Source organism: Schistocerca serialis, chromosome 4 (genome assembly GCF_023864345.2).
Source record: "Schistocerca serialis cubense isolate TAMUIC-IGC-003099 chromosome 4, iqSchSeri2.2, whole genome shotgun sequence".
In the NCBI taxonomy this organism is placed as follows: Eukaryota; Metazoa; Arthropoda; class Insecta; order Orthoptera; family Acrididae; genus Schistocerca; species Schistocerca serialis.
The window spans coordinates 224771031-224786307 of NC_064641.1; the positions used below are offsets into that span (position 1 = coordinate 224771031).

The window sequence follows — 15277 nt, forward strand, 5'->3', positions numbered from 1 at the left end:
GCGTTAAAATCCCGATATTCATTTATAAACACCCTGTATTATAAATAAACGGAAATACAGTCTATGAAACATTAGTAAGAAGTTTCTCACCTGTACTTCCGGGCTAACCGGGAATACGTATAAGTTCGCACCAATAAGCACCGTCCAATTTTTACAATATAATTCTCTATGTTAATGATAACATCTGTACCTTGGGAACGAATATTTGCCGTATAAGTCTAATGTCTACGAGGATTGTGTGAAAAATAGCTTGTCACCACTTCCATATAAGCGGCAGCCAACGACACTTCTTCGACGTAAAGGGGCATCAACCATTTGGGGTGCCATCACGGCGTTCAACAACGGGTGCAATTGCCCAGATGATGTTAACTGATTCAGTTATTGTGCAGATGGATTGCCAAAATGATGTCCGTGATTTAGTGTGGTGACGACTTATGAGATTATCCCACATGGTTTGTCATTAACTCCCCACGACCTGGGAAGTTCCTGCTCTAATCTAGGTGTCACTGCGTCGTACATGACGATGGATTTTATACAGGGCGTGTCAGTAGTAGTGCTCATTATCCAGGGATACAACAGGAACAATCATTCGAAGCAAAAAACTCCCGTCAACGTGGGCTCTAAAACGCATACGTAAAGCTATGAACGCTTCTTCTTCCATACTGTGAAACAAATCTCTTCTAATGCAAGTTTTTTGCTTTTCGCATTTTGGAGGAGGTAGTACGGAGAAAAACAAGCCAAAATTATCAAGTATACGTGAGGTCTAAAATACATTTGTTAAGAGATATATTTCACAGTAGCGAAGATGGAAAAGTGCTCATAACTGTTAAGATAAGCATTAGAGCCCGTTTTTATCAGCTCTTTTTGCTTCGAATGATCGCTCCAATAGCCGCCCGGAGTGGCCGAGCGGTTCTAGGCGCTACAGTCTGGAACCGCGTGACCGCTACGGTTGCAGGTTCGAATCCTGCCTCGGGCATGGATGTGTGTGATGTCCTTAGGTTAGTTAGGTTTAAGTAGTTCTAAGTTATAGGGGACTGATGACCTCAGAAGTTAAGTCCCATGGTGCTCAGAACCATTTTTTTTATCATTCCAATCCCTGAATATTGACCGTTCCTGCCGGGACACTTACGGACTGCTACAGATCATTTTATATACTGAACAAACTATTCAACTATGTGCTAACAGCAAATTATTTTGCAATACAGCGCAAGTATATGGCACCTATGTTAGGTTCAACTCTGTCTTAATCCTTCCTTCTGCAACGCAGTGGACGCTGTTGAATGAAAAATAAAAAAAGATATAGAAGTAAATAAATAAAATTAAATATTTTATTTTCGTGCAAGAATGATATTCTTAAGCGAAAAGGCTGTAAAGATTTGATCCATGCTACCTCTATAGGCGCCCATAATTGCGAAAGTGTTGCCGGTAAAGGATTTTGTGCACAAACTGACTTGTGAATTACGTTCCACAAATGTTCGATAGCATTTATGTCGGGCCATCTGAGTGGCCAAATCATTTGCTCGAGTTGTCCAGACTGTTTCTTCAAACAAATCGCGACCAGTTGTGGCCCAGTGACCTTGCGTCGTTGTTTGGGAACATGAAGTCCATGAACTATCTCCAAGTACCCGGAAAGTACCATTTCCAGTCAATGATCGGTCCAGTTGGATGAGAGGGCGCAATCCATTCCATGTAATCACAGTCCCTACCGTTATGGAGCCACCACCAGCGTCCCCAGTGCCTTGTTGACAACTTGGGTCCATGGCTTCATGCGGTCTGCTTCACACTCGAACCCTACCATCAGCTCATACCAACTCAAACGGGGACTCATCTGACCAGGCCACGGTTTTCCAGTCGTCTAGGATCCAACCAATACAGCCATGAGCCTAGGAGAGGCACTGCAGGTGATGAACTGTTCGCAAAGGCGCTTGCGTCGATCGTCTGCTGCCATAGCTCATTAACGTCAAATTTCTCTGCACGGTCCTAAAGGAAACGTTCGTCGTACGACCCACATTGACTTCTGCGGTTATTTCACGGAGTGTTGCTTGTCTACAGCTCCGCCAATGCATTGCCTTTTTATATTTTATGTATGCGATACTACCACCATCTGTACGAGGGGCGTTTGAAAAGTCCGAGAGATGGCACCACCGTCGCGTATCGAGATCATGTTCAGTTAGTAGCATCTTTCTAAAGAACGCACACCAAGTTTCAGCCATATTGGTCTATTTCTTTGTGTTTGGCATTCGTGTGAATCAAGGTCGTCGAGTGATTGTCAAAAAATGGACGAAAAAGAATTTCGTGTGGTGGTTAAACATTACTTTATGAAAGGCAAAACGCCTCAGGAGACTAAAGAGAAGCTTGATAAACATTGCGGTGACTCTGCACCTTCGAGTAGAACAGTTTATAAGTGGTTTCAAAATTTTCGGAGTGGCCATATGGGCACAAGTGATGCTGAACGTTCTGGACGCCCTGTGGAAGTTACGACTCCAGAAATCATTGATAAAATCCGTGATATAGTGATGGATGACAGAAGAGTTAAGGTGCGTGAGATTGCTAGTGCTGTGGGCATCTCGAATGAATGGGTACATAATGGTTTGCATAAACATTTGAACATGAGAAATCTATCCGCAAGATGGGCTCCGCGATTGCTCGCGCTTGACCAAAAACGGAATCGTGTGAAGTGTTGCAAGGATGGTTTGCAGCTGTTCAGGAAGAATCCGCAGGACTTTAAGCGTCGTTTCGTCACTGTGGATGAAACATGGATACATTACTATACTCCTGACACCAAAGAACAATGTAAACAATGGGTTACCAAGGGAGAATCTGCACCAAAAAAGGCGAAGGCCATCCTTCGGCCGGAAAGGTTATGGCGACTGTCTTTTGGGATTCGCAAGGGATAATCCTCATCGACTATCTGGAAAAGGGTAAAACTATTACAGGTACGTACTATTCGTCGTTATTGGACCGTTTGAAAACCGAGCTGCAAGAAAACGCCGGCGATTGGACCGCAAAAAGTCCCTTTCCATCACGACAATGCACGAGCACACACCTCAGCAGTTGTGGTCGCAAAATTAATGGAAAGAGGATTCCAACTCCTTTCATATCCCTCCTATTCTCCAGACTAGGCTCCCTCGGACTACTATTTGTTCCTCAATTTGAAGAAATGGCTGGTGGAACAAAGCTTTTGTTGAAACGAGGAGGTGATTGCAGCAACTAATAGCTATTTTGCAGACTTGGACAATTCCTATTATTCGGAAGGGATCAACAAAATAGAACAGCGTTGAACGAAGTGTATAAGTCTAAAACGAGACTATGTCGCCGGCCGGAGTGGCCGAGCGGTTCTAGGCGCTACAATCTGGACCCGCGCGACCGCTACGGTCGCAGGTTCGAATCCTGCCTCGGGCACGGATGTGTGTGATGTCCTTAGGTTAGTTAGGTTTAAGTAGTTCTAAGTTATAGGGGACTGATGACCTCAGAAGTTAAGTCCCATAGTGCTCAGAGCGATTTGAACCATTTTTTGAGACTATGTCGAAAAATAAAAGAAAATACGCCAAACACGTAAGCAGTTTTTATGATTGCACGGACTTTTCAAACGCTCCTCGTATATGTGCCCATCACTATCCGATGACTTTGCCACCTCAGTGTACAAGCCACTGTATATTTACATCTGTATGATCTCTGTACTGCTTATGTTCTTGATTTGTGTTTGTGTGCCATCCAAAGCAGAAAATGTAAATTTATGGCGATACTCAGTGCTACGTTCAGCTGGAACATCTCGTAGCTTTATTATTGTTTAAACATTTCGGTGCATGGATGCTTGACCACGTCGATTGCTGTTTGCAGGAAGATGACATCAGAGATGGCAGAGAAGGCGGCTGCTGCAGGTGGGTGTCGGCCATATCTGTGGAGCCGGTCATGTTTCTCTACATGTTCGCCTTCATGATCACCTCTGTGGTCGAGCAGGCGTTCTTCGTGGACCGCGCCTGCAGGGTCGACCTCCGCCTCTCCGACGAGATCTGTTCTAATCTGCAGAACGAAACGTTCAAGGATGACAACACAGAGGTGCAGGTACGAACTCGTCACCTTCTACATCTACGTACACTCATACTCATAAATTAAGGATAATGCTGATACATGGTGAAAGAACGCTCTGGTGGACGGTTTGCGCGTTTAAATCACCATGGGTATGACCGTGCGGTGCATTTGACCTGCAGTCGTCGCACGGTGGCGCTGGCAGCAGTCCACATACGCAGAGGTGTTTTGGTGCATGTCAGAGTACGGTGCAGCGAGTAAGTGTGCAGACGTTTTCAGACGTGCTAATGGTGACTGTGTCCAGGCGCTACAGTACGGGACGTCTACGGTGTACAACACCACAAGAAGACCGATATCTCACCATCAGTGCCCGCAGACGGCCACGGAGTACTGCAGGTAGTCTTGCTCGGAACCTTACTGCAGCAACTGGAACAGTTGGCTCCAGACACACAGTCTACAGACGACTGAACAGACATGGTGTATTCGCCCGGAGACCTGCAAGGTGCATTCTACTGACCCCTGGTCACAGGAGAGCCCGTAAAGCCTGGTGTCATGAACACAGTACTTGGTCATTGGAACAGTGGTCCCAGGTCATGTTCACGGACGAGTCCAGGTATAGTCTGAACAGTGATTCTTGCCGGGTTTCCATCTGGCGTGAACCAGGAACCAGATTCCAGCCCCTTAATGTCCTTGAAAGGGACCTGTATGGAGGTCGTGGTTTGATGGTGTGGGTTGGGATTATGATTGGGGCACGTACACCCCTGCATGTCTTTGACAGAGGAACTGCAACAGATCAGGTGTACCGGGACGTCATTTTGTACCAGTATGTCCGCCTTTTCAGGGGTGCTGTGGGTCCCACCTTCCTCCTGATGGATGATAAAGCACGGCCCCACCGAGCTGCCATTGTGGAGGAGTACCTTGAAACAGAAGATATCAGGCGAATGGAGTGGTCTGCCTGTTCTCCAGACCTAAGCTCCATCGAGCACGTCTGGGATGCTCTTGGTCGACGTATTGCTGCACATCTTCAAACCCCTACGACACTTCAGGAGCTCCAACAGGCACTGGTGCAAGAATGGGAGGCTTTACCACAGCAACTGTTCGACCACCTGATCCAGAGTATGCCAACCCACTGTGCGGCCTGTGTACGTGTGCATGGTGATCATATCCCATATTGATGTCGGGGTACATGGAAACAGTGGCGTTTTGTAGCACGTGTGTTTTGGGACGGTTTTCTCAACTTATCACCAATACCGTGGACTTACAGATCTGTGTCGTGTGTCTTCCCTATGTGCCTATGCTATTAGCGCCAATTTTGTGAAGTGCCACGTTGTGTGGCACCATATTCTGCAATTATCCTTAATTTATGAGCATGAGTGCTGATAATCCTCCGTTCTCCAAAGTCCACAACACAATAATGATAAGAGACAGTAGCAGCCAAGAGAAATGTCACTATAACACTGCTCAACAGTTGGCAAGAGGAGATCGTCTGTTGTAATGTCGTTGTTATTGGGATTGGACTGTGTATATGGGAACACCGTTTCATGATATGGACATTTTTGTTATTGTGATCATCAGCCCGGAGACTGGTTTGATGCACCGTTCCATTCTAGTCTATCCTATGCCAGACTCTCCATCTTTGGATATCTACTGCAACCTACGTCCAGCTGTACATCCTCACTATAGTCAAAACGAGGTCTGCCTCAAGCATTCTTTCCTCCACAGTTCCTTCCATTACCAAACTGACCATATTCTGATGTCTCAGAATGTGTTCTCTCAAACTATCCCTTCTTTTAGTCAAGCTATTGCCAAATTTTTCCTCGGAATTCAGTACCTTCTCATTAGCTATTCGATCTGCCCATCTAATCTTCACCATTCTTCTATAGCGTCACATCTCAGAAACTTTATTCTCTTTTTTGAATACTGCCTACGTTTAATTTCTGTGAGAGGCTGCACTCGAGACAAATACTCACGGAAAATACATTCTTATACTTTAATTTATATTCGCTATTAACAAATTGCTCTTATTGAGAAAAACTTCTCTTGCTATTGCCAGACTGTATTTTTATACTCTCTTTACTTGTGCCATTTTTAGTTATGCTGTTGCTCAAACAGTAAAAATTATCTACTAGTTTTAGTGTCTCATTTCGTAATTTCCTCAGTATCGCCTGCCTTAATTCTACTGTTTTATTTGTCATCAATCTTCCAACTTTTTTTGCAGAAAACATTCAGTTCAACTGATCTTTCAACCACAATGTTATAGCCGTATGTTAAACTTCTTATTTCTTCTCTCTGAGCTTTAGTTCGTTTTCTTAATTTCTTCTTGGTCTGTCTCTTTTCAAATACTGCTTCCCTTTCACGTCCTTTGAATTTTATAACTGCTGTCTAGTTTTTTTGTACAAGTTGTAGACTCCCTGTATTTTACTGAAATGTTTCCATATTAATGGATTAGGAACAGGACGTGGACGAAAAGAGCCAAAGAAGTGAGAAAGGTTTGATGTTGGTTTTATTATTAACCACCACTTACACGGTCTGTTCAATATGAGCACCGGAGATGTCGTCCAGATGCTGTACAGCGCCAGATTTTGAGCTGGTTGCCAAAATTGGAACTAATTTTTTTCGAGCGGTTCTGCATTAAGGCATTAGCCCATCTACCAAGTTTCGTTACCATATGATAATTAAAGCCCGCAATGGACCTCTGGGATTTTCTAGACTTTAATTATAATCCCCCGGTAGGTATTACACCACCTGCATCAAACGTTACAGGAATTTCTCACTATAGATCGACTCATGGCAACAAAAAGCAGAAAGTTTACAGAAAAAAATGGTATGGTGTGAAGACGAGACGTTACCCCATACTTGTCAGGTGTTCAGTAAAGAATATATCCAACGGAGACCGTAATTGAAGATGCCCGCCTATTTATTATACGCTCCACTAATTTAATTAGTTTGTTGTCGTATTTCTCTCGGTATATTATCCGCAGATACCGAATTAACCGAGCGCTAACTGCAAAAAGTTCTCCAAAGCACGTCCCCCAAAAACATTATTGGCATGCTCTGTGGAATTCACGTCCTGTGAAAACCCCGCAACTGAACGTCCATTGTTTTAGTAAGGTGGGCTGACTTTATGATGGGAACGGGAGACTGTCCTGTCATCGATGAAAATGAAGTAGTGGCCTATAATACCGTGGATATGTTGCATACATCATTCCACTGCTCACACTCAATATTGATTCCTGACCCGCATCCCAAACTGAATTCGCTAAGTGTACCTTTACACGTGCCATAAAAATTGCTTATTGCCGCCAATACAGGGTGTTTATAAGTGATTGGTGCAGTTTTGAACGTTAATCACAATCCTTCAATGCATGCACCCTTAGTCACAAGAGACACATCTACACGGTCATCCAATTCTTCCCTTACTCGGCGTAGCAAGTCCTTCGTGATGGTCTACAGTGCATGCTTTCTTCGATGCCACACTTCCTCAAGGGACACGGGCACTGGAGGCACATAAATTCGGTCGCGAGAGTGTTGTCAACAATATTGCAGCCACACGAACTTCAGCCACATACACTACAACATTACCGGCCACTATTGCCCGACGTTTGCCGCAATACGTTTCCGGACCAGAAGTGTTTGCAAGAGGGCATACTATTGCCATAAAATGGACGAACGCGAGCTAGAGGAATTGAGTGCTGCTCTACTGCTTGTACTTCACACAAAGATAAAAGTAGAATGAACAAGAGAAACAGGGCTTTATGGAAGCGTTCTCTTTTTTAAGTAGCGGAATGCTTCAGAAGATTTAACTCGAGAACTGATGCGGAATACATAACTATTGCATAATTTTACCAGAATGTCGAAACACGATTTCCAATATGCCGTACAAGCAATTCGTCCAAGAACTGTTAAAGTTGATATAAATATGAGAGAGTGTATAACAGCTACAACTTAACTGGTGATCACCCATTTTTAGAAAATGGTGATTCATACAGAAGTGTAATACAAAACTTTAAACTGCACTTCAATATTTCCAGTACCTGCTCGTGGTCAGTCTAATTTCTAATACGAATGTAGCAATATTGGTACCAAGCATAACAAAAATAACTCTGAGAGAATACTGAATGACAAATCTAATTGACAACGTACTGTCGAAAATAATGCTCTGTTACAGTAGACGGCAGTTTACAGGAGTGCTTGGTACTATGTTGGCACTGACCTGTCTAGCTGTACTGCATCCTTGTAGGCCAGCCGCACTTCATTCACTTGTCTCACTTAGCTAACCTTATCTCCGTTGTAGTTATCAGTACGCTGCGCTCCAGAAATGCGAATTCTGTCTCATGAAGTTTTCAACTCAGGCACACTTGTGGAATCTACACATAACTACGAATAAAGATGAACTAATTCTGGCAGAAGCCTGATACACTGTGGAGGCTCAGTGTGTTCAAACTAACTGGCTGTACATTCATTATTACATCGAAACGAAATCCAAGATTGCCCTTATGAGAATTCAGAGAGCTGGCTCAAATTCGAGGGGGTTGATACGAGGGGTGCAAAGGCCACACATGAAACTTCACTCACGTAAGAACTTATGTTTTATAAATGCCACAACACAGCGACTTACGCGGCTGGTCCCCGCGGAGGTTCGAGTCCTCTCTCGGGCATGGGTGTGTGTGTTTGTCCTTAGGATAATTTACGTTAGGTAGTGTGTGAGCTTGGGGACTGATGACCTTAGCAGTTAAGTCCCATAAGATTTCACACACACACACACACACACAGCGACTCACGTAAGAGCTTATGTTTTGTGAATTCCTCAACACAGCGAATCTATGTTGGAGCCGGCTGGGGTGGCCGAGCGGCTCTAGGCGCTACAGTCTGGAACCGCGCGACCGCTACGGTCGCAGGTTCGAATCCTGCCTCGGGCATGGGTGTGTGTGATGTCCTTAGGTTAGTTAGGTTTAAGTAGTTCTTAGTTCTAGGGGACTGATGACCTCAGAAGTTAAGTCCCATAGTGCTCAGAGTCATTTTTTTTCTATGTTGGAGGATACATTTAATGGTGAACAACACATCGAAAATGAACATCAAGTAACCTGCGCCATTCAAACGTGGTAGCAGCAAACAAGAACTTATTAATAAATCTTACACTGGGTGCTATAAAATTCCCCTTACAAACTTTTAGGACTTGTGCAGGGGGCCGAGCAAACGATGTTTTGAACTGGAACCTATGTCCGTAAACGTACAGTTCCGTGCTGCAGCCGTTTGAAAACACGTTTACTAGGTAGCTATGGTGGTGGGGGCTGCTTACGTCGCATCGGCTGATGTCATTTTAAGTCTGTCCTATCTCTCTGACCTGGTTCGATACTCATTCACATGGCTGGGAGTGTTAGAGCAACATGGTTGAGTACTATTTTGCAAAATATGCCGAATGGCAAAGTTTATGGTAATGGAATATCTGCTCGTCGCCTTTACAAAGATTGTTATCCACGACGTCCGACTCCATCGCATACCCTTTACTCTACAATTATGCAGCAGCTTTTCGAGAAAGGGTTATCTTCACCGTCAGCAGGCATGACTGTGGTGCTCAGGAGGACCTTACACACACGAGTTGGAGAGAGCGTACTGCATCTCGTTGAAGAGAGTACATGAGCATGCAATGAAAGTTGCTCGCAGCACTGTCTGATATATGGCCAACAACTACATCCATACCTCCTCCAAAGGATAGAGTCACTAATGCCAGCCGATTTTGCACCACGCATTAAGTTCCGTACGCAGTTTCTGCGCCGCTGCATCAGCGAATCCCTAGTATTTCTACAGCGCATTCTCTTCACAGATGAATGTAAATTTACTAGGAATTGTGTTTTCAATTCCCGAAACAACCATGTCTGGGCAGACGAAAACCCACGTGCCACGCATGTCCAGGCATTCGAACATCAGATTTGGTATCAATGTGTGAGCTTGTATTCTGGATAGCAATATGATTGGACTGTACTTGCTGCCACCCAAGATCACGGGCCCCATCTGCTTGACCTTCGTACAACAAGTATGTTGGATGTTGTACCATTGAACGTCTGTCAAGCATTTGGTTTCCGCTTGACGTCACTTCTGCTCACTACTCACATGATGCTTGGGGACATCTGGACCAATGATTCGGAAGCAGATGGCCGCGGTGGTCCAATCGCATGGCCTCTGCAATCACCGGCGTTTTTCGTCTGGAATCGAATGAAGAGTTTGGCTTATGAGACTCTTGTAGAGACGGGATAAGTGCTGATTTCACGAGTTGTGATCGATGCAGGTCAGACAGCAGAGATACCAAGTGTGATGGAGCAGGTGTACCATTTCATCATTCGTAGGTACAATGTCTGCACCGAACTTGGTGGTCACTACATGGAACCTTATTGTATTGGATCAGAATGGTAACCCTCCTTTGAAAAGGACAAAATGGTTTAAGTTTATATTTTTTAAATTTATATTTTACATGTTGTGTTTCATAGGACCAAATTGAACCACCAGTCTCCATGGTCGTGGAACAAGTCAGTACGTGAAATTATAAAAGAAGAGTAATAAAAGACAAAATGAAACGTTTACGAATCCTATGCAGACGACAAGTCATAAGTTTAAATAAACGCGATCAACAACATAACTCAGGAATCAGCTTAATTTTTTAATTTTCCCAGGTGTTCCTCGACAGAATAGAAGTAATGGGCCATGAAGAAACTCTTAGACTTGAAAGTGCGTGTATTACTGCCAAGACTTTTAAATTATTGTGGAAGTTTATTGAAAATGGATGCAGTAGAATACTGCACGCGTTTCTGCTCAAGAGTCAAGGAGAGGCGTTCTTCCAAATGTAGGCTGGATTTCTGCCTAGTATTAACCGAGTGAAAGCTGCTAACTCCTGGGAATAGGCTGATATTGTTGACAACAAACGACATTTAAGAAAATGTGTATTGAGAGGCCAATGTCAGAATTCCCAGACTACTGAACAGAGGTCGACAAGAGCTTTGTGAACTTACAGCACATATTGCTCCAACCACACGTTTCTGAGCCAAAAATACCCTTTTTGAACCAGAGTAGTAGCCCCGAAAAATAACACCATACGTCACAAGTCAATGAAAATAAGCAAAGTAGACCACTTTTCACCGAGCGAGATGTTGCAGTGGTTAGCGCACTGGACTCGCATTCGGGAGGACCACGGTTCAATCCCGCGTCCGGCCATCGTGATTTAGGTTTTCCGTGATTTCCCTAAATTGCTTCAGGCAAATGCCGGGATGGTTCCTTTGAAAGGGCACGGCCGACTTCTTTCCTCATCCTTCCCTAATCCGATGAGACCGATGACCTCGCTGTTTGGTCTCCTTCCCCAAAACATCCCATCCCATCTTAGACCACTTTTCGTGTTGAACTATCACCAGGGTTGCCACAAGTTCTTGAAATCAGGGAATATCAGCGAATTTCAAACGTATCAGGGAAATTCAGGGAAATTTGAAAAAAAAACACTGGGAAAATCCCGTTTTTGTCTCAGTAGCATGAAATTGTTTGTTTACTGAGGTGTCATGCATCGTCACTGGCTGGGCGCAGCTTAGTACGCGCGCCGCTTCCCTACTTTCTCGTTTTTACTGCTTCTCCCCTTCCCACCCCTCCCTTCATCTTGCAGTCAGTGATGCCACCACTACTTGCTGCTAGCCTAGCAGCTGCCGATGAGAGGCAGGGAGGCGTGGGCAGCGGTTTGTTTGGATCTGATTTTCAGAGACTGTTGACGCAGTGGCCGGAGACAGCGGTCGTGTGTGCATGAGTTGTGTCTGAGTGATTATGTGAATGTGTGTGCGCTCTCGTTTTCTGACAAAGACTGTGGCCAAAAATTTGATTGTGACAGTGTGACTGTATTTTCTATGTGCCTGTCTGTGTCTCAGCGATCATCGTTACGGCTAGTTGCTACCTAGCCTCATTAGTATTGGTTCTCAGAGTATTTTCGCAAGTTATCTGTTGCGTTGGTGATCACCGCGGTCTCATTTCATCAGTATGGTGTTTGTGACACGTGAATACTGGCCACACGAGTGGACTACCAAGATGGGCCAAAACCGCAGGCCATTTCTGTGGGTGTATGTAACGGAACGGGCCTACCGATTTGAAGCCCATAGTTTCCCACTAATGTGTGGGCTCTACCTATCGAATCTACTCTCACTGGTCTGCCCACAGGCAGGGTCTGTCTGTGTGTGGCGTAATACGGCGGATTTTCATGGTTTATCCATGGAACCAGGACTGTGGTGCTCCTCAGCAGGCCAGAGGCCAGAGGTGATGCATTACAGGAATTGCGAGTGTCTCACTGCAGGTACTTTGTACAGTGCGGCGTTTTATAGCCATTTTACACTACTGGCCATTAAAATTGCTACACCACGAAGATGACGTGCTACAGACGCGAAATTTAACCGACAGCAAGAAGGTGCTGTGATATGCAAATGATTAGCTTTTCAGAGCATTCACACAAGGTTGTGGCGCCGGTGGCGGCACCTACAACGTGCTGACATGAGGAAAGTTTCCAACCGATTTCTCATACACGAACAGCTGTTGACCGGCGTTACCTGGTGAAACGTTGTTGTGATGCCTCGTGTGAGGAGGAGAAATGCGTAACATCACGTTTGCGACTTTCATAAAGGTCGGATTGTAGCCTATCGCGATTGCAGTTTATCGTATCGCGACATTGCTGCCCGCGTTGGTCGAGATCCAATGACTGTTAGCAGAATATGGAATCGGTGGGTTCAGGAGGGTAATACAGAACACCGTGCTGGATCCCAACGACCTCTCATCACTAGCAGTCGAGATGATAGGCATCTAATCCACACGGCTGTAACGCATCGTGCAGCCACGTCTTGATCCCTGAGTCAACAGATGGGGATGTTTGCAAGACAACAACCATCTGCACGAACAGTTCGACGACGTTTGCAGCAGCATGGACTACCAGCTCGGAGACCATGCCTGCGGTTACCCTTGACGCTGCATCACAGACAGGAGTGCCTGCGATGGTGTACTCAACGACGAATGTGGGTGCACGAATGGCAAAACGTCATTTTTTCGGATGAATCCGGGTTATGTTTACAGCATCATGATGGTTGCATCCGTGTTTGGCGACATCGCGGTGAACGCACATTGGAAGCGTGTATTCGTCATCGCCATACTGGCATTATTACCCGGCGTGATGGTATGGGGTGCCATTGGTTACACGTCTCGGTCACCTCTTGTTTTCATTGACGGCACATTGAACAGTGGACGTTACATTTCCGATGTGTTGCGACCCGTAGCTCTACCCTTCATTTGATCCCAGCGAAACCCTACATTTCAGCAGCATAATGCACGACCGCATGTTGCAGGTCCTGTGCGGGCCTTTCTGGATACAGAAAATGTTCGACTGTTGCCCTGGCCAGCACTTTCTCCAGATTTCTCACCAATTGAAAACGCCTAGTCAATGGTGGCCGAACAACTGGCTCGTCACAATACGCCAGTCACTACTCTTGAGAACTGTGGTATCATGATGAAGCTGCATGGGCAGCTGTACCTGTACACGCCATCCAAGCTCTGTTTGACTCAACGCCCAGGCGTATGAAGCCCGTTATTACGGCCAGAGGTGGTTGTTCTGGGTACTGATTTCTCAGGATGTACGCACCCAAATTGCATGAAAATGTAATCACTTGTCAGTTCTAGTATAATATATTTGTCCTATGAATACCCGTTTATCATCTGCATTTCTTCTTGGTGTAGCAATTTTAATGGCCAGTAGTTTATTTATTCTAGTATATTCTGGCACTTCGAAAGTAGTTTATATGTTAGAAAGTATGGACAATAAGAAGAAGAAAATTTTGGCAGTCGCTGGCAGTTTGTACGCTTTGTATTCATGTATTTCTTAAAGCAAAAATCAAACAATACCCGTAGAATAATAGACTTAACACAGTGGGTAATAACCGACAATAATGAACGTAGTAGAACCAACATTTTACTAGCGGTCACCTATAGTGTTGGTTTACACAACTCTCCCCTAACTTATACGTTGCCTTCAAGAGGCCTACAGTTTTGTGAGGTTATTTCTGAAAGCAGTTAAGGTATTTTAAAACTCTCTTGCGACTCCAACGAAATGCGTATTTTTGTCACCAAATGTGTTTTGCTTTACTGAAATAAAATAACAACATTGGTCTTACTGAAACATGTATACCATTCGGTTTGCTTTCTCCATCTAAAAACAGTTCATTACAAAAGGTGTTGATATTAATGCTTAACATTTTTGCTCACTCGGTTAGAAAAACAGAAGTCCTTACATTCTTTTGTCAACTTATGTCTTTACTTACCCTTGAGATCTCAAAATCTGTCAGAGAAAAATGCTAAAACTTGCCTGAATATCAGGAAAATATCAGGGAATTTCACTTGGGAAACTTGTGGCAACCCTGATCACTTATTTCAGATACTGTTCTAATTTTAAATAAAGCGTCATTTAGTTTTTGATTAAGACTCTGAACATGGGCTTTCTGTGACTGCTCACTATCTATCCAAACGCCTAGGAATTTTAACTGTTCGGTCTCACTAATCATATGTGCATTCTGTTATAGAAATGTCAGTTTTTGATGAAAAGTGTGTTAGAAACTGTAAAAACTGAGTCTTACTGTGATTTAGCATCAATTTATTTTCTACAAGCCACGAACTTATGCCCTGACTGCATTATTAGATACTGTGTCAGTATTGCACGCAACATTCTTCACTATCAAGCTGGTGTCATCAGGAAACAGAAATATTTTAGAATCACATGTAATACTAGAAAGCATGTGATTTATATGCGTAAGAAACAGTAGCTGCCCCAGCACCGACCCATGGGGCACCTTCACTTAACTGTGCTCCATTGGAACTGCACGTGTTAGCCACTCTCAATAATGAGTAGAATGACCTTCTGCTGTCTGTTCTTAAAGGAGGTGAACCAGTTGTGAGTTACTCCCCTTATTCCATAATGGTCCAACGTCTGTAGCAATATTTTGAGATAAGACAATCAAGCGCCTTAGTAAGTCAAAAAAGACGGCTAACGTTCGCGACCTTTTATTTAATCCGTCCAGAGCCTCAATGAGAAAAGGGAATATAGTATTTTCAGGTGTTAACCACTTCTAAAACCAAACTGTACATTTTACAGCAATTTATGTGAATTGAAATAATCTGTTACCCTTGAATATACAGCCTTTAGCAAACACTGATGGCATATAAACAAGTCTAAAACTATCTGTATTAACAC

General features: G+C 44.2%; 1 protein-coding gene across 1 annotated transcript in view; it reads left to right on the forward strand.

Moving 5' to 3' along the window:
• LOC126473754 (proton-coupled folate transporter) overlaps window positions 1–15277 on the forward strand; it is a 298864-nt gene that overhangs the window by 127997 nt on the left and 155590 nt on the right. The window contains exon 2 of the mRNA XM_050101010.1: window positions 3841–4065. Within this exon, the coding sequence (XP_049956967.1) occupies window positions 3841–4065 (225 nt within the window). The remainder of the gene's footprint in view (window positions 1–3840; window positions 4066–15277) is intronic.